General features: G+C 39.7%; 2 protein-coding genes across 3 annotated transcripts in view; one reads left to right on the forward strand and one right to left on the reverse strand.

Moving 5' to 3' along the window:
• The window catches only part of LOC117333159 (ficolin-2-like), a 32,170-nt gene extending 26,201 nt beyond the window's left edge, over positions 1–5,969 (forward strand). The window contains 2 exon segments of the mRNA XM_033892314.1: positions 3,292–3,638; positions 3,640–5,969. Coding sequence (XP_033748205.1) covers positions 3,292–3,638; positions 3,640–3,732 — 440 coding nt within the window. The 3' untranslated portion in view covers positions 3,733–5,969.
• LOC117333160 lies at positions 95–24,864 on the reverse strand. 2 transcript variants are annotated; one of them, XM_033892317.1, is made up of 3 exons: positions 24,739–24,864; positions 1,960–2,642; positions 95–1,774 (listed from the first exon to the last, which is right to left on the reverse strand). In XM_033892317.1, exons 2-3 carry the CDS (start codon positions 2,612–2,614, stop codon positions 1,689–1,691), a joined length of 741 nt encoding a protein of 246 aa, XP_033748208.1. In that variant the 5' UTR covers positions 2,615–2,642; positions 24,739–24,864; the 3' UTR covers positions 95–1,688. The 2 variants fall into 2 exon arrangements, with proteins under 2 accessions (XP_033748208.1, XP_033748207.1); XM_033892316.1 differs by having other exon boundaries at positions 24,726–24,864.
• Between the last annotated feature and the right edge of the window lie 936 nt (positions 24,865–25,800).

A 25,800-nucleotide genomic window follows, 5' to 3' on the forward strand; every position in this document is an offset into this window, starting at 1 on the left:
AGTGTATCAGTCGGACATGTGATATTGAATTTCACCAGATTCGCCCTACAATCCTCTCGTTAGTTTTACACACATTGCTAGAAATACACACATATACACACACAGTATCATATATTTTAATGCAGCTAATGATAAACAAACTAGACTTATTGTGTGAAATACTATTGTGACTGTAAAGAATATTTGAAAAATCAATTTGTCAGTCACAGAATCTTATAGTATGAAGTAAAAACTAAAACATTGAAAACCTAGAGCAAAATTAAATAAATAAATAAATGAGCAATATGTGATGCTTTACCATGTGTACCTAGATCTTTACGTCAGGATGTCAAGTACATGAACAATACATCGCAGTACCAGTAACTAGCCCACGGTACCAGTAACTAGCCCACGGTACAACGCGGTGTAATACATCGTAATGCCAGTAACTAGCCCACGGTACAACGCGGTGTAATACATCTTAGTACCAGTAACTAGCCCACGGTACAACGCGGTGTAATACATCGTAATGCCAGTAACTAGCCCACGGTACAACGCGGTGTGATACATCGTAGTACCAGTAACTAGCCCACGGTACAACGCGGTGTAATACATCGTAATGCCAGTAACTAGCCCACGGTACAACGCGGTGTGATACATCGTAGTACCAGTAACTAGCCCACGGTACAACGCGGTGTAATACATCGTAATGCCAGTAACTAGCCCACGGTACAACGCGGTGTAATACATCGTAGTACCAGTAACTAGCCCACGGTACAACGCGGTGCAATACATCGTAATGCCAGTAACTAGCCCTCGGTACAACGCGGTGTAATACATCGTAATGCCAGTAACTAGCCCGCGGTACAACGCGGTGCAATACATCGTAGTACCAGTAACTATAGCCCACGGTACAACGCGGTGCAATACATCGTAGTACCAGTAACTAGCCCACGGTACAACGCGGTGTAATACATCTTAGTACCAGTAACTAGCCCACGGTACAACGCGGTGTAATACATCTTAGTACCAGTAACTAGCCCACGGTACATCACGGTGTAATACATCTTAGTACCAGTAACTAGCCCGCGGTGTGGAAACCCGTTGATATCCTGTCCCGGACAAGTAACCTACCAGGAACAGTTGTTATCCTGGACACAGATAACGAAGCACTACCGTGTCTTAACATCAATTTTCGTGTAGAGTCTCGCTACGTGCCGGAATCTGTGGAAACCTAAGTTACACTTCAAACAGGAGATAACATTTCAACAGCGTTAATTTAACTACTTTGCACGTGATCAAGTGTGCCTCAACAATATTACAACATTCCTAACAAATACTAATATCATAACATTTAGAATTAATGTTCTCAAAATCAAATACTGTGTTACATAATTCTAAAGTAAAACTGATTTACGTTATAATTCCCGATTAATGAAATAGAAGTGCGGGTTATTTTGGGGTACAAACTGACAGATAAGTATCTATAACACTGTGAGAAAGCTCTATTTCGTGTAACAATTGGCAAGATGAACACATCCTCTTTGTCTTTAACGTTTGTTTATCTCTCGGTATGCTCACTCTTCCTTTGGCGTATTTAACAGCTTGAGCATTTTTAATGTTTTTATAATACCCAATGTTAAACATCCTTGAAAACCAAGTGCGTTTTGTGATGTTATCCAAGATTGCTCTCCCCTTCCTTTATGGTTTTATCGGTAGGTGTTCGCGTGCTCCCGCGTCGCTTGTACGTCCCTCTTACCATATTTCACGTCAAATTTATACACGCGACCATCTTCTGAAATTAAAATTTAAAAGAAAACAATGAAATAAATAAAGAAAATTATATCATTTTTTATGCATCTAAAAACTTAATGGGATTGCTTATGATAAATTGTCTCCATAAGTTGTTAGGGAAAGATATAAAGTCTTTGAATATATGTTGAGGATTATTAACGGGATTATATACTATGATTGACTTACTTTGATCCATATAATGTCCCTGAAAATGACGAGGTTTTTCCTGTATGCCTCGCTCACGCTTGTCAATGAAAGGGGTAGAAGGTTCCGCATGCTGAATGTTCGACTTTCGGTTCGCCACCGGCGTTTGCCGTTTGGCTGAAAATCCTGTCAATGATGGCGTCGATCCAAATTGACGAAAATCAGTAGCAATTGTCTGCCTGTATCTGCCCTGTGGATTTTTGTCTGCCTGCACAGGGGCAGTGTAAGGCATTCGCGCTCGGGTTGGAGAGTGCATGGCAAAAGGAGGAGCAGTGCGCGTGACATTGTTCTCCCAATCATCGTCTTCCTCTCCAATTACACTTAGACCCGAGTCCTGGTCAAACTCACGGTTCGCCCTCTGACGGCCATTGCCACTACTGGCCGTCCAGGGGTATGTAAACACATATTGTTGTGCGGGTTGAATATGTCTGTGTTCAACGTGTGGACAGTTTATATGATCATATAACATAGAAGGAATTGTCTTCTGGCTGGTGCGGGGGAAACACCGACAAATGTTGGGGTCAAGGTCATCATCATACACACTGTTTCCGTCTGCATCAAGTTTGAGAATGTTCAGTTCCACCCGGTTTTGGTTTGGGTCCCGATAGGAGTCGCCACGGTAGCTATGTCTGTACATGGCGGGTCTTATAATATCTGTCTCATATCTGTAATAGCAAAACACAGAATTAAATGTGAAGATTTGTATAAAACGTTAATGACTAGCGCCGATAACCTGAAACAAACAAGCAATTTAGAATCACCATGTTCGTCACTAGTTCCTCATCACTCACAATATGTACAGGCACGATACGATGACGAACGAATCAATGCAAATTAAATATATACAAAAATGTTACACAAACAATAAACAATGGAACGCTAAGAGTGTACCTTTAACAGGTTGTACCTTTACCTCAGTGTTGACACACGATTGGGTAGACGTATCCTAAAGAAACTTACAGGCGAACTTTTATTATATTCCTCTCAGCGGTGATTAATAAGAGTCAACACAACACGGGTCTGGGTGTTGTTATCGACACTGTTGACTTTAGTTGATTCTTGTTACGAAAGTTAACACCAGTCACTAACGATACAGTACATGTAAACGAGTACCACGGGTATATGTATTACGGTAATAAACGATACAGTATGACCTATTAGATACATGTAAGCGAGTATCTCAGGTATATGTATTACGTTAATAAACGATACGAGAGGAAACGTTTACTCCGTCATGTTCTCATGCAAAATCACTAAAAGCCTTCTAGGTTTTATAAAAGTTGTCAATTAAATTATTGTTTTCACTCATTTTAGGTAAATTCAAACTGCGAGTAGAGATGGAACAGTGGAACGGTAGTAAATACTACGCCGTTTACGACTTCTTCCGAATAGATGACGAATCAGACGACTACAGACTGCACGTGAGTGGCTACCATGGTAATGCTGGTGACTCGATGACGTCACATCGAGAAAATCACAACGGAGTTCGGTTTAGTACATACGACACGGACAATGACCGTCGACCGTTTGACAACTGTGCAATGCATTACCGAGGAGGCTGGTGGTACAACGACTGTTTTGATTCCAACCTCAACGGACGTTATTATCAGAAGGGATTTCACAACAACTTCTTCAGACAAAATGGGATACACTGGAATAGTCCTACACAAATACTCCTCACTCAAGAACGCCGAGATGATGGTTATGCCAGCGTCAGACTTTATTGCACACAACAAGGTAGCGACAAGCGCGTGAATTACGTGACGTCATCTCTTCCTAGCTAGTCATTAGCAACGCAGTGATAAACACGTAGAGATCTACATCTGAAGTGGAGGTGATGAGGAATTGCAACTGACTCGATTTACATATAGATATTACATAAAACAGGTTGTGAGAAAGAGACTGTTGCTCCGATTCGGGTCACGTGCACTTAAATGAGAGAATAGTGAGCATGGCCAGACTGCAAAGAGAAAACGCTGTACAATACTCAGACAGATGTCAGTTTGCGCGAAATGTGATACTCGGAAGTGCGTTGTAGCTTCCTTTTACTCATGTGTGTCTTTTTTGGATATACATACTTCCGGTTTACCCTAACTGGCCGTGTACTTCCTGTTTCGGATGGATCAAGCGATGCCTGGAAAGGACCAAGTTTGTTACTTCCGGTCGTAGATTTCTTTTTCAATTTCTTCCGTGAACGTATACTATCAATATCGTCCATTTGTGAAACAGTATATTTACAAGGTGCTAACTACATACCAATGGACGCTGTGACGTATTACTACGCAGACCGAAGTACACACTTCATGTTTCGGTGTAGCTTTAGTATGGTGCTGTTCATGTGTTGATGGTTCCTAACAGTGTCACAGTGACCTATCTTAAACGCGTGATAACACGTGACAGCAATGATCAGGATTTTACGTGTTGATGTGATTGATCAATTGTTTGTGTTCTTGTTAAAACAACGGACATGTCAATAGAGACCACAAAACTTCCGTTTAAATCCAAGTGGAGAACTTGGAGTTACGTATGTGGAACCAAGCTATGAGTAATAAAATGGCAAATTATAAACATAGATTATCGTTCTACCTAACTTATTAAGTGATTATCTCGACACAGACGTCGGTGTGTTGACAAAGTCACGTGTCAGTTTGTGTCTGATCTGTCTCCACATTGCTGCATTCATTGTATATTTTGAACACTAAATGTAAATAGGTGACATAAGAGGGATGTATCCCCACGCTGTAACCACGTGGACGGGCGTGTGTACAAGTGTACACATGATCGACGTTACTGATATTATTTATTGTTAATAATTCATATGTTAATGTTTTCACTGCCCCAAGTATGTCTCCTGTTGGTTTCTTTACTTTGTTTTATAACAAACCTGTCTGTGGACCAAAAACCTTTCCTTGTCTCTAAAGTCAAAGAAGCAAAACATTCATAGTTTATCTGGAATATTTTATCTCTAGCATTGTATAAACATTAAAATACCCTTGCAAGTATAGTATATTAATGTAACGTAGATTCTCAAGGTCATACCACTAAGAAGCCTCTCAGCTTGTCGTTGTCCTAGTACCGGACGTTCGGGCTCTTATTATATTGTAAATACTTGACCTACTCTGAATCCTCTTACACGTAAATTAATATAGTACAGGTTTTATACGAAGAGATTAGTATCATCATGAACTTTGGTCGGCGGTGCGGATTTCTGCTGAATCTTTATTGCTGTTTTTAAGACGGTAAATCCGAGCCCGGCTTAATAGAGGGATGTACTATTCTTGGTAAATGATAAAGATGTTTAGCTATTGTCAGCCTGAATCTTTTGAAGGCCAGTTTACCAAAACGTGTATATAATTTCTCTGTTCTATTGTACTCTCTTTATGATAAAGGCGATCAGATATCAAAATACAATACTTTTACCAAAAGGAGACTGTTTTCTTATCTGTGTATTTTTTTAATGAAATATACCTGTATATATATGTGTGTGTAAAATACATTTCTCGTTCTGTGTCAGTACTTTCATTCATCTTTTCGTGTTATGTCAATTCATTGTTAATTTATTTCCAAACATTTAGTCTTTTGATCAAGGATCACAAGAGAGTATTCCTTTTCACGTGAAAAGCAGTTTCGCATTCGAAAGCAATATAAATAGAAACATTGACAGTCGAAGTTCCTTAATCCGGATATTCTCTTTATCCGAAAATGTATTCAAGAACTCTGTGTCTCTGATTCTTAAAACTTTGAAGTAAAAATGAGATTTTGTTTGTTAAAGAAGTAACGAATTTCCACCTGTGTAAAAGGTTGACACCAGAGAGGAGATTTTATCGTGTATCCGGGTAGATGTATCTCGACTGTATATATACTGAGCGACTTTGTGTAAGATAAATGTAAGAGACTGTGTAAATTTGTCTAGTGCTGTTAAATCTAACACAAAATAAAAACTACTTATGTTTAAGATAGTTAAAATATGAATAAAGAAAAAATGTACTTTACAAGAATGTGTTTGTTATGCGTTTGACGTCATGACTGTAAAATCATGGCTGTGTTTTCCACATACATGTACATAAACAAGTATTTTCCCTTTGATCTTAATTAATAAAAATGTCAAGAGACTTTTTTAAAGAAAAGACAATGTAATCTCAAATTGGATGGAACGGGTTCGTGTCACAGAAAAACTATGGCAGCATCTTTTGTATGATATTTAGGCTATATTTGTGTGGTTGGGGAGATGTAAAATAACCATTTTGTGATATAGACATTATTTCGTATTCACCGGGATAAGATTTTTGAGGTTCCACGTTCGACAAAGGCTCCTGCAACATCTTCTGATGAAATGATTTATTTTGCTGTCAGTAATATGTGGATGATCAAACATGTTTTTTATAATCATTACACTGCCATTATCTGGTGAATTAAAAGTACGTGTAAACAGGAAAATCATTTCTAATTTCCTACACACAACTGAATATCACATGATAATTAATCACATGTACCACGAAATCCCATTTTACAACTACACGGTTAGTACCTAGATGTATTGTAGACAGTATTGACCGGACACCGTTAAATGAGGCACTACAACAGCAAACCTGAGAACAATGAGTGATTACTCCTTTACAGTGAGTCAGACTTTGACGTACAATGAGTGATAACTCCTTTACAGTGAGTCAAACCAGACGTACAATGAGTGATAACTCCTTTACAGTGAGTCAGACCAGAAGTACAATGAGTGATTACCGGTGTATACTGAGTCAGAGTGAGTACAATGAGTGATTACCGGTGTATACTGGGTCAGAGTGAGTACAATGAGTGATTACCGGTGTATACTGAGTCAGAGTGAGTACAATGAGTGATTACCGGTGTATACTGGTTCAGAGTGAGTACAATGAGTGATTACCGGTGTATACTGAGTCAGAGTGATTACAATGAGTGATTACTGGTATATACTGGGTCAGAGTGAGTACAATGAGTGATTACTGGTGTAAACTGAGTCAGGGTGAGTACAATGAGTGTTTACCGGTGTATACTGAGTCAGGGTGAGTACAATGAGTGATTACCGGTGTATACTGAGTCAGGGTGAGTACAATGAGTGATTACCGGTGTATACTGAGTCAGAGTGAGTACAATGAGTGATTACCGGTGTATACTGGGTCAGAGTGAGTACAATGAGTGATTACTGGTGTATACTGAGTCAGAGTGAGAACAAAGAGTGATTACTGGTGTATACTGAGTCAGAGTTAGTACAATGAGTGATTACCGGTGTATACTGAGTCAGAGTGAGTACAATGAGTGAATACCGGTGTATACTGAGTCAGAGTTAGTACAATGAGTGATTACCGGTGTATACTGAGTCAGAGTGAGTACAATGAGTTGTTACTGGTGTATACTGAGTCAGAGTGAGTACAATGAGTGATTACCGGTGTATACTGAGTCAGAGTGAGTACAATGAGTGATTACCGGTGTATACTGAGTCAGAGTGAGTACAATGAGTGATTACCGGTGTATACTGTGTCAGAGTGAGTACAATGAGTGATTACCGGTGTATACTGAGGCAGAGTGAGTACAATGAGTGTTTACTGGTGTATACTGAGTCAGAGTGAGTACAATGAGTGGTTACTGGTGTATATTGAGTCAGAGTGAGTACAATGAGTGATTACCGGTGTATACTGAGTCCACGTGAGTACAATGAGTGATTACCGGTGTATACTGAGTCAGAGTGAGTACAATGAGTGATTACCAGTGTATACTAAGTCAGAGTGAGTACAATGAGTGATTACCGGTGTATACTGAGTCAGAGTGAGAACAATGAGTGATTACTGGTGTATACTGAGTCAGAGTGAGTACAATGAGTGATTACCGGTGTATACTGAATCAGAGTGAGTACAATGAGTGATTAGCAGTGTATACTGAGTCAGAGTGAGTACAATGAGTGATTACTGGTGTATACTGAGTCAGAGTGAGTATAATGAGTGATTACCGGTGTATACTGAGTCAGAGTGAGTACAATGAGTGATTACCGGTGTATACTGAGTCAGTGGGTACAATGAGTTATTACCGGTGTATACTGAGTCAGAGTGAGTACAATGAGTGATTACTGGTGTATACTGAGTCGGAGTGAGTACAATGAGTGATTACCGGTGTATACTGAGTCAGAGTGAGTACAATGAGTTATTACCAGTGTATACTGAGTCAGAGTGGGTATAATGAGTGATTACCGGTGTATACTGAGTCAAAGTGAGTACAATGAGTGATTACCGGTGTATACTGAGTCAGTGGGTACAATGAGTTATTACCGGTGTATACTGAGTCAGAGTGAGTACAATGAGTGATTACCGGTGTATACTGAGTCAGAGTGAGTACAATGAGTTATTACCGGTGTATACTGAGTCAGAGTGAGTACAATGAGTGATTACCGGTGTAAACTGAGTCAGAGTGGGTATCATGAGTGATTACCGGTGTATACTGAGTCAGAGTGAGTACAATGAGTGTTTACCGGTGTATACTGAGTCAGAGTGAGTACAATGAGTGATTACCGGTGTATACTGTGTCAGAGTGAGTACAATGAGTGATTACCGGTGTATACTGAGTCAGGTTGAGTATAATGAGTGGTTACCGATGTATACTGAGTCAGCGTGAGTACAATGAGTGATTACCGGTGTATACTGAGTCAGGGTGAGTACAATGAGTGATTACCGGTGTATACTGAGTCAGAGTGAGTACAATGAGTGATTACCGGTGTATACTGAGTCAGAGTGAGTACAATGAGTGATTACCGGTGTATACTGAGTCAGCGTGAGTACAATGAGTGATTACTGGTGTATACTGAGTCAGAGTGAGTACAGTGAGTGATTACTGGTGTATACTGAGTCAGAGTGAGTACAATGAGTGATTACCGGTGTATACTGTGTCAGAATTAGTACAATGAGTGATTACTGGTGTATACTGAGTCAGAATTAGTACAATGAGTGATTACTGGTGTATACTGAGTCAGAGTGAGAACAATGAGTGATTACCGGTGTATACTGAGTCAGAGTGAGAACAATGAGTGATTACTGGTGTATACTGAGTCAGAGTGAGTACAATGAGTGATTACCGGTGTATACTGAATCAGAGTGAGTACAATGAGTGATTAGCAGTGTATACTGAGTCAGAGTGAGTACAATGAGTGATTACTGGTGTATACTGAGTCAGAGTGAGTATAATGAGTGATTACCGGTGTATACTGAGTCAGAGTGAGTACAATGAGTGATTACCGGTGTATACTGAGTCAGTGGGTACAATGAGTTATTACCGGTGTATACTGAGTCAGAGTGAGTACAATGAGTGATTACTGGTGTATACTGAGTCGGAGTGAGTACAATGAGTGATTACCGGTGTATACTGAGTCAGAGTGAGTACAATGAGTTATTACCAGTGTATACTGAGTCAGAGTGGGTATAATGAGTGATTACCGGTGTATACTGAGTCAAAGTGAGTACAATGAGTGATTACCGGTGTATACTGAGTCAGTGGGTACAATGAGTGATTACCGGTGTATACTGAGTCAGAGTGAGAACAATGAGTGATTACTGGTGTATACTGAGTCAGAGTGAGTACAATGAGTGATTACCGGTGTATACTGAATCAGAGTGAGTACAATGAGTGATTAGCAGTGTATACTGAGTCAGAGTGAGCACAGTGAGTGATTACCGGTGTATACTGAGGCAGAGTGAGTACAATGAGTGATTACTGGTGTATACTGAGTCAGAGTGAGTACAATGAGTGATTACTGGTGTATACTGAGTCAGAGTGAATACAATGAGTGATTACCGATATATACTGAGTCAGAGTGAGTACAATGAGTGATTACCGGTGTATACTGAGTCAGAGTGAGCACAATGAGTGATTACCGGTGTATACTGAGGCAGAGTGAGTACAATGAGTGATTACCGGTGTATACTGAGTCAGAGTGAGTACAATCAGTGATTACCGGTGTATACTGAGTCCACGTGAGTACAATGAGTGATTACTGGTGTATACTGAGTCAGAGTGAGTACAATGAGTGATTACTGGTGTATACTGAGTCAGAGTGAGTACAATGAGTGATTACTGGTGTATACTGAGTCAGAGTGAGTACAATGAGTGATTACCGGTGTATACTGAGTCAGAGTGAGTACAATGAGTGATTACTGGTGTATACTGAGTCAGGTTGAGTACAAAGCGTGATTACTGGTGTATAATGAGTCCGAGTGAGTACAATGAGTGATTACCGGTGTATACTGAGTCAGAGTGAGTACAATGAGTGATTACTGGTGTATACTGAGTCAGAGTGAGTAAAATGATTGATTACCGGTGTATATTGAGTCAGAGTGAGTAAAATGAGTGATTACCGGTGTATACTGAGGCAGAGTGAGTACAATGAGTGATTACCGGTGTATACTAAGTCAGAGTGAGCACAGTGAGTGATTACCGGTGTATACTGAGGCAGAGTGAGTACAATGAGTTGTTAACGGTGTATACTGAGTCAGAGTGAGCACAGTGAGTGATTACCGGTGTATACTGAGGCAGAGTGAGTACAATGAGTGATTACTGGTGTATACTGAGTCAGAGTGAGTACAATGAGTGATTACTGGTGTATACTGAGTCAGAGTGAATACAATGAGTGATTACCGATATATACTGAGTCAGAGTGAGTACAATGAGTGATTACCGGTGTATACTGAGTCAGAGTGAGTACAATGAGTGATTACCGGTGTATACTGAGGCAGAGTGAGTACAATGAGTGATTACCGGTGTATACTGAGTCAGAGTGAGTACAATGAGTGATTACCGGTGTATACTGAGTCCACGTGAGTACAATGAGTGATTACTGGTGTATACTGAGTCAGAGTGAGTACAATGAGTGATTACTGGTGTATACTGAGTCAGAGTGAGTACAATGAGTGATTACTGGTGTATACTGAGTCAGAGTGAGTACAATGAGTGATTACTGGTGTATACTGAGTCAGAGTGAATACAATGAGTGATTACCGATATATACTGAGTCAGAGTGAGTACAATGAGTGATTACCGGTGTATACTGAGTCCACGTGAGTACAATGAGTGATTACTGGTGTATACTGAGTCAGAGTGAGTACAATGAGTGATTACTGGTGTATACTGAGTCAGAGTGAGTACAATGAGTGATTACTGGTGTATACTGAGTCAGAGTGAGTACAATGAGTGATTACCGGTGTATACTGAGTCAGAGTGAGTACAATGAGTGATTACTGGTGTATACTGAGTCAGGTTGAGTACAAAGCGTGATTACTGGTGTATAATGAGTCCGAGTGAGTACAATGAGTGATTACCGGTGTATACTGAGTCAGAGTGAGTACAATGAGTGATTACTGGTGTATACTGAGTCAGAGTGAGTAAAATGATTGATTACCGGTGTATATTGAGTCAGAGTGAGTAAAATGAGTGATTACCGGTGTATACTGAGGCAGAGTGAGTACAATGAGTGATTACCGGTGTATACTAAGTCAGAGTGAGCACAGTGAGTGATTACCGGTGTATACTGAGGCAGAGTGAGTACAATGAGTTGTTAACGGTGTATACTGAGTCAGAGTGAGCACAGTGAGTGATTACCGGTGTATACTGAGGCAGAGTGAGTACAATGAGTGATTACTGGTGTATACTGAGTCAGAGTGAGTACAATGAGTGATTACTGGTGTATACTGAGTCAGAGTGAATACAATGAGTGATTACCGATATATACTGAGTCAGAGTGAGTACAATGAGTGATTACCGGTGTATACTGAGTCAGAGTGAGCACAATGAGTGATTACCGGTGTATACTGAGGCAGAGTGAGTACAATGAGTGATTACCGGTGTATACTGAGTCAGAGTGAGTACAATGAGTGATAACCGGTATATACTGAGTCCACGTGAGTACAATGAGTGATTACTGGTGTATACTGAGTCAGAGTGAGTACAATGAGTGATTACTGGTGTATACTGAGTCAGAGTGAGTAAAATGAGTGATTACTGGTGTATACTGAGTCAGAGTGAGTACAATGAGTGATTACTGGTGTATACTGAGTCAGAGTGAATACAATGAGTGATTACCGATATATACTGAGTCAGAGTGAGTACAATGAGTGATTACCGGTGTATACTGAGTCCACGTGAGTACAATGAGTGATTACTGGTGTATACTGAGTCAGAGTGAGTACAATGAGTGATTACCGGTGTATACAGTGTCAGAGTGAATACAATGAGTGATTGCTGGTGTATACTGAGTCAGAGTGAGTACAATGAGTGATTACCGGTGTATACTGAGTCAGAGTGAGTACAATGAGTGATTACCGGTGTATACTGTGTCAGAGTGAGTACAATGAGTGATTACTGGTGTATACTGAGTCAGAGTGAGTACAATGAGTGATTACTGGTGTATACTGAGTCAGAGTGAGTTCAATGAGTAATTACTGGTGTATACTGAGTCAGAGTGAGTACAATGAGTGATTACTGGTGTATACTGAGTCAGAGTGAGTTCAATGAGTGATTACCGGTGTATACTGTGTCAGAGTGAGTACAATGAGTTATTACTGGTGTATACTGAGTCAGAGTGAGTTCAATGAGTAATTACTGGTGTATACTGAGTCAGAGTGAGTACAATGAGTTATTACTGGTGTATACTGAGTCAGAGTGAGCACAGTGAGTGATTACCGGTGTATACTGAGTCAGAGTGAGTACAATGAGTGATTACTGGTGTATACTGAGTCATGGTGAGTACAATGAGTGATAACCTGTGTATACTGTGTCAGAGTGAGTACAATGAGTGATAACTGGTGTATACTGAGTCAGAGTGAGTACAACGAGTGTTTACTGGTGTATACTGAGTCAGAGTGAGTACAATGAGTTATTATCGGTGTATACTGAGTCAGAGTGAGTACAATGAGTGATTACCGGTATATACTGAGTCAGGGTGAGTACAATGAGTGATTACCGGTGTATACTGAGTCAGGGTGAGTACAATGAGTGATAACTTGTGTATACTGAGTCAGAGTGAGTACAGCGAGTGATTACTGGTGTATACTAAGTCAGAGTGAGTACAACGAGTGATTACCGGTGTATACTGAGTCAGAGTGAGTACAATGAGTGATTACCGGTGTATACTGAGTCAGAGTGAGTACAATGAGTGATTACTGGTGTATACTGAGTCAGGTTGAGTACAAAGCGTGATTACTGGTGTATAATGAGTCCGAGTGAGTACAATGAGTGATTACCGGTGTATACTGAGTCAGAGTGAGTACAATGAGTGATTACTGGTGTATACTGAGTCAGAGTGAGTAAAATGATTGATTACCGGTGTATATTGAGTCAGAGTGAGTAAAATGAGTGATTACCGGTGTATACTGAGGCAGAGTGAGTACAATGAGTGATTACCGGTGTATACTAAGTCAGAGTGAGCACAGTGAGTGATTACCGGTGTATACTGAGGCAGAGTGAGTACAATGAGTGATTACCGGTGTATACTGAGGCAGAGTGAGTACAATGAGTGATTACCGGTTTATACTGAGTCAGAGTGAGTACAATGAGTTGTTACTGGTGTATACTGTGTCAGAGTGAGTACAATGAGTTGTTACTGGTGTATACTGTGTCAGAGTGAGTACAATGAGTGATTACTGGTGTACACTGAGTCAGAGTGAGAACAATGAGTGATTACTGGTGTATACTGAGTCAGAGTGAGTACAATGAGTTGTTAACGGTGTATACTGAGTCAGAGTGAGCACAGTGAGTGATTACCGGTGTATACTGAGGCAGAGTGAGTACAATGAGTGATTACTGGTGTATACTGAGTCAGAGTGAGTACAATGAGTGATTACTGGTGTATACTGAGTCAGAGTGAATACAATGAGTGATTACCGATATATACTGAGTCAGAGTGAGTACAATGAGTGATTACCGGTGTATACTGAGTCAGAGTGAGCACAATGAGTGATTACCGGTGTATACTGAGGCAGAGTGAGTACAATGAGTGATTACCGGTGTATACTGAGTCAGAGTGAGTACAATGAGTGATTACCGGTGTATACTGAGTCCACGTGAGTACAATGAGTGATTACTGGTGTATACTGAGTCAGAGTGAGTACAATGAGTGATTACTGGTGTATACTGAGTCAGAGTGAGTACAATGAGTGATTACTGGTGTATACTGAGTCAGAGTGAGTACAATGAGTGATTACTGGTGTATACTGAGTCAGAGTGAATACAATGAGTGATTACCGATATATACTGAGTCAGAGTGAGTACAATGAGTGATTACCGGTGTATACTGAGTCCACGTGAGTACAATGAGTGATTACTGGTGTATACTGAGTCAGAGTGAGTACAATGAGTGATTACTGGTGTATACTGAGTCAGAGTGAGTACAATGAGTGATAACCGGTGTATACTGAGTCCACGTGAGTACAATGAGTGATTACCGGTGTATACTGAGTCAGAGTGAGAACAATGAGTGATTACTGGTGTATACTGAGTCAGAGTGAGTACAACGAGTGTTTACTGGTGTATACTGAGTCAGAGTAACTACAATGGGTGATTACTGTTGTAAACTGAGTCAGAGTGAGTACAATGAGTGATTACCGGTGTATACTGAGTCAGAGTGAGTACAACGAGTGTTTACTGGTGTATAATGAGTCAGAGTAACTACAACGAGTGTTTACTGGTGTATACTGAGTCAGAGTAACTACAATGAGTGATTACCGGTGTATACTGAGTCAGAGTGAGTACAATGAGTTATTACCGGTTTATACTGAGTCAGAGTGAATACAATGAGTGATTACTGGTGTATATTGAGTCAGAGTGAGTACAATGAGTGATTACTGGTGTATACTGAGTCAGAGTGAGTACAATGAGTGATTACTGGTGTATACTGAGTCAGAGTGAGTAAAATGATTGATTACCGGTGTATATTGAGTCAGAGTGAGTAAAATGAGTGATTACCGGTGTATACTGAGTCAGAGTGAGCACAGTGAGTGATTACCGGTGTATACTGAGTCAGAGTGAGTACAATGAGTGATTACTGGTGTATACTGAGTCAGAGTGAGTACAACGAGTGTTTACTGGTGTATACTGAGTCAGAGTAACTACAATGAGTTATTACCGGTGTATACTAAGTCAGAGTGAGAACAATGAGTGATTACCGGTGTATACTGAGTCAGGTTGAGTATAATGAGTGATTACCGGTGTATACTGAGTCAGAGTGAGTACAATGAGTGATTACCGGTGTATACTGAGTCAGGTTGAGTATAATGAGTGATGACCGGTGTATACTGAGGCAGAGTGAGTACAATGAGTGATTACTGGTATATACTTAGTCAGATTGAGTATAATGAGTGATTACTGGTGTATATTGAGTCAGAGTGAGTACAATGAGTGATTACCGGTGTATACTGAGTCAGAGTGAGTACAATGAGAGATTACCGGTTTATACTGAGTCAGAGTGAGTAAAAAAAGTGATTATCGGTGTATACTGAGGCAGAGTGAGTACAATGAGTGATTACTGGTGTATACTGAGTCAGGTTGAGTATAATGAGTGATTACCGGTGTATACTGAGGCAGAGTGAGTACAATGAGTGATTACTGGTATATACTTAGTCAGATTGAGTATAATGAGTGATTACTGGTGTATATTGAGTCAGAGTGAGTACAATGAGTGATTACCGGTGTATACTGAGTCAGAGTGAGTACAATGAGAGATTACCGGTTTATACTGAGTCAGAGTGAGTAAAAAAAGTGATTATCGGTGTATACTGAGGCAGAGTGAGTACAATGAGTGATTACTGGTGTATACTGAGTCAGAGTGAGTACAGTGAGTGATTACCGGTGTATACTGAGTCAGGGTGAGTACAATGAGTGATTACTGGTGTATACTGAGTCAGAGTGAGTACAACAAGTGTTTTCTGGTGTATACTGAGTCAGAGTAACTACAATGGGTGATTACTGGTGTAAACTGAGTCAGATTGAGTACAATGAGTGATTACCGGTGTATACTGAGTCAGAGTGAGAACAATGAGTGATTACCGGTGTATACTGAGTCAGGTTGAGTATAATGAGTGATTACCGGTGTATACTGAGTCAGGTTGAGTATAATGAGTGATTACCGGTGTATACTGAGTCAGAGTGAGAACAATGAGTGATTACCGGTGTATACTGAGTCAGGTTGAGTACAATGAGTGATTACCGGTGTATACTGAGTCAGAGTGAGTACAATGAATGATTACCGTTGTATACTGAGTCAGAGGGGGTACAATGAGTGATTACCGGTGTATACTGAGTCAGAGTGAGTACAATGGGTGATTACCGGTGTATACTGAGTCAGAGTGAGTACAATGAGTTATTACCGGTTTATACTAAGTCCACGTGAGTACAATGAGTGATTACCGGTGTATACTGAGTCAGAGTGAGTACAATGAGTGATTACTGGTGTATACTGAGTCAGAGTGAGTACAACGAGTGTTTACTGGTGTATACTGAGTCAGAGTAACTACAATGGGTGATTACTGTTGTAAACTGAGTCAGAGTGAGTACAATGAGTGATTACCGGTGTATACTGAGTCAGAGTGAGTACAACGAGTGTTTACTGGTGTATACTGAGTCAGAGTAACTACAACGAGTGTTTACTGGTGTATACTGAGTCAGAGTAACTACAATGAGTGATTACCGGTGTATACTGAGTCAGAGTGAGTACAATGAGTTATTACCGGTTTATACTGAGTCAGAGTGAATACAATGAGTGATTACTGGTGTATATTGAGTCAGAGTGAGTACAATGAGTGATTACTGGTGTATACTGAGTCAGAGTGAGTACAATGAGTGATTACTGGTGTATACTGAGTCAGAGTGAGTAAAATGATTGATTACCGGTGTATATTGAGTCAGAGTGAGTAAAATGAGTGATTACCGGTGTATACTGAGTCAGAGTGAGCACAGTGAGTGATTACCGGTGTATACTGAGTCAGAGTGAGTACAATGAGTGATTACTGGTGTATACTGAGTCAGAGTGAGTACAACGAGTGTTTACTGGTGTATACTGAGTCAGAGTAACTACAATGAGTTATTACCGGTGTATACTAAGTCAGAGTGAGAACAATGAGTGATTACCGGTGTATACTGAGTCAGGTTGAGTATAATGAGTGATTACCGGTGTATACTGAGTCAGAGTGAGTACAATAAGTGATTACCGGTGTATACTGAGTCAGGTTGAGTATAATGAGTGATTACCGGTGTATACTGAGGCAGAGTGAGTACAATGAGTGATTACTGGTATATACTTAGTCAGATTGAGTATAATGAGTGATTACTGGTGTATATTGAGTCAGAGTGAGTACAATGAGTGATTACCGGTGTATACTGAGTCAGAGTGAGTACAATGAGAGATTACCGGTTTATACTGAGTCAGAGTGAGTAAAAAAAGTGATTATCGGTGTATACTGAGGCAGAGTGAGTACAATGAGTGATTACTGGTGTATACTGAGTCAGAGTGAGTACAGTGAGTGATTACCGGTGTATACTGAGTCAGGGTGAGTACAATGAGTGATTACTGGTGTATACTGAGTCAGAGTGAGTACAACAAGTGTTTTCTGGTGTATACTGAGTCCGAGTAACTACAATGGGTGATTACTGGTGTAAACTGAGTCAGATTGAGTACAATGAGTGATTACCGGTGTATACTGAGTCAGAGTGAGAACAATGAGTGATTACCGGTGTATACTGAGTCAGGTTGAGTATAATGAGTGATTACCGGTGTATACTGAGTCAGGTTGAGTATAATGAGTGATTACCGGTGTATACTGAGTCAGAGTGAGAACAATGAGTGATTACCGGTGTATACTGAGTCAGGTTGAGTACAATGAGTGATTACCGGTGTATACTGAGTCAGAGTGAGTACAATGAATGATTACCGTTGTATACTGAGTCAGAGGGGGTACAATGAGTGATTACCGGTGTATACTGAGTCAGAGTGAGTACAATGGGTGATTACCGGTGTATACTGAGTCAGAGTGAGTACAATGAGTTATTACCGGTTTATACTGAGTCAGAGTGAGTACAATGAGTGATTACTGGTGTATACTGAGTCAGAGTGAGTACAATGAGTTATTACCGGTTTATACTGAGTCAGAGTGAGTACAATGAGTGATTACTGGTGTATACTGAGTCAGTGGGTACAATGAGTGATTACTGGTGTATACTGAGTCAGAGTGAGTACAATGAGTGATTTCCGGTGTATACTGAGTCAGAGTGAGAACAATGAGTGATTACCGGTGTATACTGAGTCAGAGTGAGTAAAAAAAGTGATTACCGGTGTATACTGAGGCAGAGTGAGTACAATGAGTTATTACCGGTTTATACTGAGTCAGAGTGAGTACAATGAGTGATAACCGGTGTATACTGAGTCAGAGTGAGCACAGTGAGTGATTACCGGTGTATACTGAGGCAGAGTGAGTACAATGAGTGATTACTGGTGTATACTGAGTCAGAGTGAGTACAATGAGTGATTACTGGTGTATACTGAGTCAGAGTGAATACAATGAGTGATTACCGGTGTATACTGAGTCAGAGTGAGTACAATGAGTGATTATCGGTGTATACTGAGTCAGAGTGAGTACAATGAGTGATTACTGGTGTATACTGAGTCAGAGTGAGTACAATGAGTGATTGCTGGTGTATACTGAGTCAGAGTGAGTACAATGAGTTGTTACTGGTGTATACTGAGTCAGAATGAGTACAATGAGTGATTACCGGTATATACTGAATCAGAGTGAGTACAATGAGTGGTTACCGGTGTATACAGTGTCAGAGTGAGTACAATGAGTGATTACTGGTGTATACTGAGTCAGAGTGAGTACAATGAGTGATTACTGGTGTATACTGAGTCAGAGTGAGTACAATGAGTGATTACCGGTGTATACTGAGTCAGAGTGAGTACAATGAGTGATTACCGGTGTATACTGAGTCAGGGTGAGTACAATGAGTGATTACCTGTGTATACTGAGTCAGAGTGAGTACAATGAGTGATTACCGGTGTATACTGAGTCAGAGTGAGTACAATGAGTGATTACCGGTATATACTGAGTCAGAGTGAATACAATGAGTTATTACCGGTGTATACTGAGTCAGAGTGAGTACAATGAGTTATTACTGGTGTATACTGAGTCAGAGTGAGTACAATGAGTGATTACCGGTATATACTGAGTCAGAGTGAGTATAATGAGTGATTACCGGTGTGGACACTATGTCAGAGTGAGTACAATACTTTATTACTGGTGTATACTAAGTCAGGTTGAGTATAATGAGTCATCACTGATGTAGGTTCCTTTTCATGATAATGATGTTTGCTTTCCTAGATATCACATTAATTCTATCATAACATGTATGATATATAAAGATGGAAATGACGAAAAAAACTGGTGGTCGCCATCGGTACAATATATCATGAATTGCCTTACTTTGGGGGCTGATTGCCCAAATGATGTTACTTCATAGCCTTTACCGTGAACTATAAAATGACGTCACAATTCATCTTGAGAGCAATACTAATCATCGGATATACAATGTATTGCCAAAATATTAATGTCGTTGTTGCTCAAAGCGCAATGATAACAATTTTACTGCCAATGCCTTGTGAAGGAACCCTTTATCTTCCATACTTTCTCCAGAATTAAGGCACCCCTTTTAAAATCTGTCAATCCAAGAAAATGTACAAGACAGAAAAAAGACGTCCGAGATTGTACGGACAGCCCGGGACATATAACGCACGTGACTGATAAGCTCTAGAGACCATGGACAGACAAAATGATGTATGCCTGATAATCTATATAGACAAAAGTGTTTCATATCCTCTCTCGGTCATCATTATACCAATGATATGAATGTGTCTCTGTAGTGCGTGTTAACATTATTGGGTGAGAACTCCCTTCGATCCACTCGAAATTCTACATAACAAAACACCACTTTACCTAATCATCCCTGTGTAACGACGGCTGTCGTATTATGTACTCTATATGTGAACATTTGATAATTTCATGAAATGGCCAATATTTTACCTAATTCACGAAACGGCCAATTCCCCTGATAATGCTTAACATCCTCATTACAGTGCTGGCAGACTATGATACCTTTAGGACCATTTTGGCAGAGATGGATAGAGAAGTGAAATAAGAATGTGTTTGTGGAAGTTCTCAATAATTTTATCCTGATATCGAGGTTAGCTATACGGTGAGTGTCTAATTCATCACTATTATACAACAGTCTGCCGCGGCTTCCATTTGTTACCGTCAAAACAGGTGACGTAGGATAACCGACTGATTACACGTACGTCTCTCAATGATAGATCAGCATTTAATCTTCTGGCACGCGATGCTGCTGGTGATGTATAAAACACAAGGACAAAGCGGTGACCCTTTACTTTTCAAATAACATCCTCTACATCCGGTAATGGGGAACATTGTGTACTAAAAGGCGTCCTCTACATCCGATAGTCCGAAACATGATGTAAGTTACTGAAAGCGCCACCTAGTGTACATCATGGCTCGATATTAAGATGATATTTGATAATACTGGATGCTCTTTTACTTCGAAAACTATCACAATATTGATATAATCAGTTTTGCATCGAATAGGAAAAGATTCCATAACCGGAAGTCCCCATTTTGTAGAAGAGTTGTTCTGTATAATAAATGGCATTCGTTTAAACAATAGAACCAACATATGTATGAAATTTCTCTGTCGTTATCATACAGAACAGGATTCAGTATATTTAACAACTTAAACTTGTTCAAACTCATAATTGTTCAATATATGTTTAAATCAAAATTGCTTTAGTACCACCCCCCTCCCCCCGGTTGATTTAAAAGTAACATTCTCCCCTTTGCAATTAAAAAGTTACATACAGGGTGTATATTAATACTGTAGTACTGTTACAAACATACAAAGTAGAGCTGATGTGAGTATGACACTTTCAAGACTCCTTGTAAATCAGTAGAGCTACATGATAGAAAAACCTCTCTCAAAACGGGGTCAAAGGTCATGTGATTGACACGATAAGACATCCTGGCCTTGCGTGACCTCCTTGTCCTAAATCAGCCTATAACCATGATATTGACAGGACATGTTCTTCATTACTATGAATAAACATCCCATGCATTTCTAAACCGATTACATTAAGACAAGAAAATCACAAATCGTGACCGAATAAACTCTTGATCGAGGTCAGATTACTGACCCGGATGAAATAAAGTGCTGAGACCTGATAGTTTAAATTTGATAGAAGCTTCTTATTAATGATGTTTCGCAGCCATAGTACACTTAGTACCTTCGTTTGACTAATTATGTATCCAAACTGCGGTGTCTCGATAGCTGTAGGGTATTTATAGGTCTCTCTATCCATCGGGACATTATATTATGTACTTAGCTCCACGCCCCGATACTATATAACGAACACTATTTTCTATGCATGAAGATCTGATATACAAAGGGGTACTGATATTTAATGATTTCCATCTCTAGACATATAATATATCAAATATAATAAACTACGTTTTATAAAATATGACAGCAACTAGTCGTGTATTTCTTTTTATTTTATTATTATTATTAAAAAATCAGCAAATTACAAAAAGAAGAAGAAAATCGACTTTAAAACATATTCGTAATCTTAAGTTAGAACCAAACATACGCGGGTGATGAAAATAGGAACGAACAAATTACATTGTATTTACATAGGGAGACAAACAGAGCACAAGACCAGGTGTTCACAAGTGTAAACGTCTTCTCAATTCAGGTATATTATCGAGCTTTCGCAGTTGAAAAAAAGCCAGTCTATCGATAATTACTCTTTATAGTAAATATGCATTTAATTAATGTTGGAAATATCTTTCAAATCAGCTGCAAATACGACCAAGAAAAATTAAATGGTATTAGAAAAAACAAAAAATAAATCAAAAGTTGCAAATAGTCCGATGATGCAATTTAACGGTCACTAAATAAAGTATCTATTACAATATATATATATGCTATATATAGCGTTTGTATTCAAAATCTCAATAACGGTCACCGTTAAGTCGGAACAGGCCAAAATTCGCCATATCTCTTTTCACTAAAAACTACGTACTGAAAACAGCAGAAAATGGAGTTTGCGGACTTGGTAGAAAGTTGCAGTAAATTACTCCCGAACAGTGTCTGGAATCGACAATGATATATCGCAGGCAGACAGTTCTAACACATCACTACACTCGACATTTGTCCGGGACACTTTAAGGTAATAACCACTCGCGCGCCACGTCACGCGCTAACACGTCATATTTCTATAGAAGTAATGACGGCTTACTTAGCACAGCGCCGCCACGCGGTGACAGGACGAGTAATTGTCCCTATAGCCTTTATTATACACAGGAGGCGCTAAGTGTTTACTACAGTTGCCCTTCTCATCCGTTATGTGATGGTTGCGTCGGGAACATTTTAGAACACATAGTTAGAGGTTTTTTTTAACCCATTTTGTTTAAGTTATGTTTTATAAAATGTGTTTTATCGATTTGACTTCGCTGCTGCTTTCGGTGCCCGTCATAACTTATCATCACAACAGGCAGACACGCAATGTGTCCAATGTTTGTGTGTTTTATGTCTGTTTTACTACCTAAACGATTTCTGCATCAACTAGAAAACATTCGGCATACCTATATCGATACAAGCATCACTTTTCTACTTGTTTTTATCACGTGTCTTATATAAGTACAATTTGAACAAAAGCGATCGTAAAATTGTCAGGCTAAATCATCCGCATTATAAACGGGTACCTGCAAAGAGCGAAACGAAAGCTAAACGAAACAAAACGAAATAAAACGAAACGAAATGATAAATAAGGTCTGATTTGAAAAATGGACAGATTTAAAAACGAACAGAGATAGTGCAACGACATTGGAAATACAGTATACATGTATACTGTAGGGACATTGTCCACAGCGACTATATGTGTGGGGGCCTATTTTGTTCATGCATTAATTTGTAACATGTCCCTGTGTATTGTTCATACATTCTTATTGCAGCATTGCCCTGTGTTTTAAATAAGTTGCTTATAATCACCTCTTTCACGTGATTTTAGATCGAGCGTGCACCAAAACACTACGCGATTTGCATGCCTATAAATCGTGGACTAAGCCTATTATCCAAATAGAGTTATTTTATATTCAAAGAACTGCGTGAATATTACGATTTGTGTCCGGAATAACGATATGACGATGATTTTTGTCCGGACTAACGAGGAGAGGATGAAATGTGTCTGACCGTATTAAGGATATGACGATGTTTTGTGTCCGATCAACGATATGACGTTGCTTTGTGTCCGGACTTCTAAGGTAACGATCAGTTGTATCCGAACTAGCAAATACCAATATGTTGTGTCAGGACTGAGTATTTTACACTTGATTGTGTCCGAACTGATTATTTAACACTGGATTGTGTCCGAAATGATTATTTTACACTGGATTGTGCCCGGACTGATGATTTTACACTGGATTGTGCCCGGACTGATTATTTTACACTGGATTGTGCCCAGACTGATTATTTTACACTGGATTGTGCCCGGACTGATTATTTTACACTGGATTGTGCCCGGACTGAGGATTTTACACTGGATTGTGTCCGGACTGAGTATTTTACACTGGATTGTGCCCGGACTGAGGATTTTACACTGGATTGTGTCCGGACTGATTATTTTACACTTGATTGTGCCCGGACTGATTATTATACACTGGATTGTGCCCGGACTGATTATGTTACACTGGATTGTGCCCGGACTGATTATTTTACACTGGATTGTGCCCGGACTGAGGATTTACACTGGATTGTGTCCGGACTGATTATTTTACACTGGATTGTGTCCGGACTGATTATTTTATACTGGATTGTGCCCGGACTGATTATTTTACACTGGATTGTGCCCGGACTGATTATTTTACACTGGATTGTGTCCGGACTGAGGATTTTACACTGGATTGTGTCCGGACTGAGGATTTTACACTGGATTGTGTCCGGACTGAGGATTTTACACTGGATTTTGTCCGGAATTAAAGACGAAACACTGATCGTGAAATAATTCCTGACCGGGACAAAGCTAAATCATGGTATAGCCATGTTATATCTTATTGTTCTGTGCCGCTGATTACTTTACATATATGTTTTAATGAAGTGCTAACGCACCACGTGGTTAAAGTTAATTGAAAATGCCTGTCCTATTTCTTTACAATAACCTGGGATTCACAATATACAGTATATTCAGGTATTCATAACATGTAATAGACGATTTGCCACGATGATCATGTCAGGGTATCACGCCGACCATTACTGTTCATTTTTAGAGCGAGGATGTGGCGAAGTGATATAGGTACGGGTATTAGATACCGTATATCGTGAGTTCGAGGTCCGATCAGGCACGAGTCATAAAATTATTTTCCTGCATCTTGTGTGTTACTACGTTATATATCTAATTATTAAAACAATGTAACAAATGCATTATGTGTTGTTGATCCTAAGGTTCAAAATTCATGAATTTCCGGTCGTAGTTGTACTGTGTTGAATATACATGTTCCTGCAAATGTGTTCCCAAACTCTTGGTTATTTTCTCGACAAAGACACAACAGTTTGAAAGGCGATGACGTACTAGTATACATAACATCCGTTATCAGATTAATATAACTAATAGAAACATTGACTAACAATATACTTACCTATTAAACTTACGTATTAAAATGGTTCCCGACAGGCAAGTGTGTCTTCCATATTTAACTTCTAATAATTCCTCACTATGTTTCAGCCATGTTTAATATCCCCTAGACCTACACCAATATTTTCTTGTGTATTTCATACCTTAACAGTCCGAATGTATATGCGTATGTTTGTGTAAGGGAAGGTGTCCGCTATAATGGTAACCAGCCAGTATGGGGTATACACGGTGAAAGCATTGACATTTTGAAATTCCTTTGAATAACTTTCTGTGCTGTTCTTTGTTAGTTTGAATGCCTATAGACCTACAAACTCGTGAAATGAGTATTTAAATAGTTTAGACACGGCGATCGAGGGGACGAACCTGTATACAGGGGGCATTTAATTTGACGCCAGATCAGAGAATACGGGTACAAAGACACGTGTGAATAAACAGCATATTAGACATGATTAATATCCTTTAAGTACATTATAATAAAGTGAGCTTCATAAAAACTCCAATATCAATGACATATCCATTGAAAAAATATTTATAGACGGTTTTATATTGGAGAGAGAGAGAGAGGGGGGGGGGGGGGGGGGGGGGGGGGGGGGGGTAGTTAAAAAAGTCAGTATAAGAAAGACATCAGGAGGCAGTAGAAGAGAAGTATAGAGAGACAGAAGTAGGAGAGACATATGGAGGAAAGGCAGTAGAAGAGAAGAAAAAAGTCAGTCGGGGACGAGAAGGAATGAGAGAAAGGGGAAGCAGGGAGAGATGGCAGTAGAGAGAGAAAGAAGTATGGAGAAATGGCAGCGGGAAAAAGCATGGAGAAAAGGCAATATAGGGAAAAATTGTCAGAAGAGGACGATTGAGGAGAGAAGACGATAACGAAAGAAGCAGGGAGGTATGGCAGTAGGGAGCGAAATGGGGAAAATGGCAATGGAGAGAGAAGCAGGGATAGAAATAGGGAGAGAATTAGGGAGAAAAAAGCCAGAAGTAGAAGGGACGATTGAGGGGAGAAGGCGATAGCGAAAGAAGTAGGGAGATATGGCGGTAGGGAGAAAAGTATGGAGAGATGACTATATGGGAGAAGAAAAGTC

This window comes from Pecten maximus, chromosome 8, assembly GCF_902652985.1.
Source record: "Pecten maximus chromosome 8, xPecMax1.1, whole genome shotgun sequence".
NCBI lineage: Eukaryota > Metazoa > Mollusca > Bivalvia > Pectinida > Pectinidae > Pecten > Pecten maximus.

Excerpts from the sequence above, each read along its gene's own strand:
- LOC117333160 (XM_033892317.1), bottom strand. The coding sequence starts at position 2,614 with ATGTACAGACATAGCTACCGTGGCGACTCCTATCGGGACCCAAACCAA. Across the intron at positions 1,775-1,959 it reads GGGACATTATATGGATCAAA|AAGATGGTCGCGTGTATAAA; the intron begins GTAAGTCAATCA and ends TTTTAATTTCAG.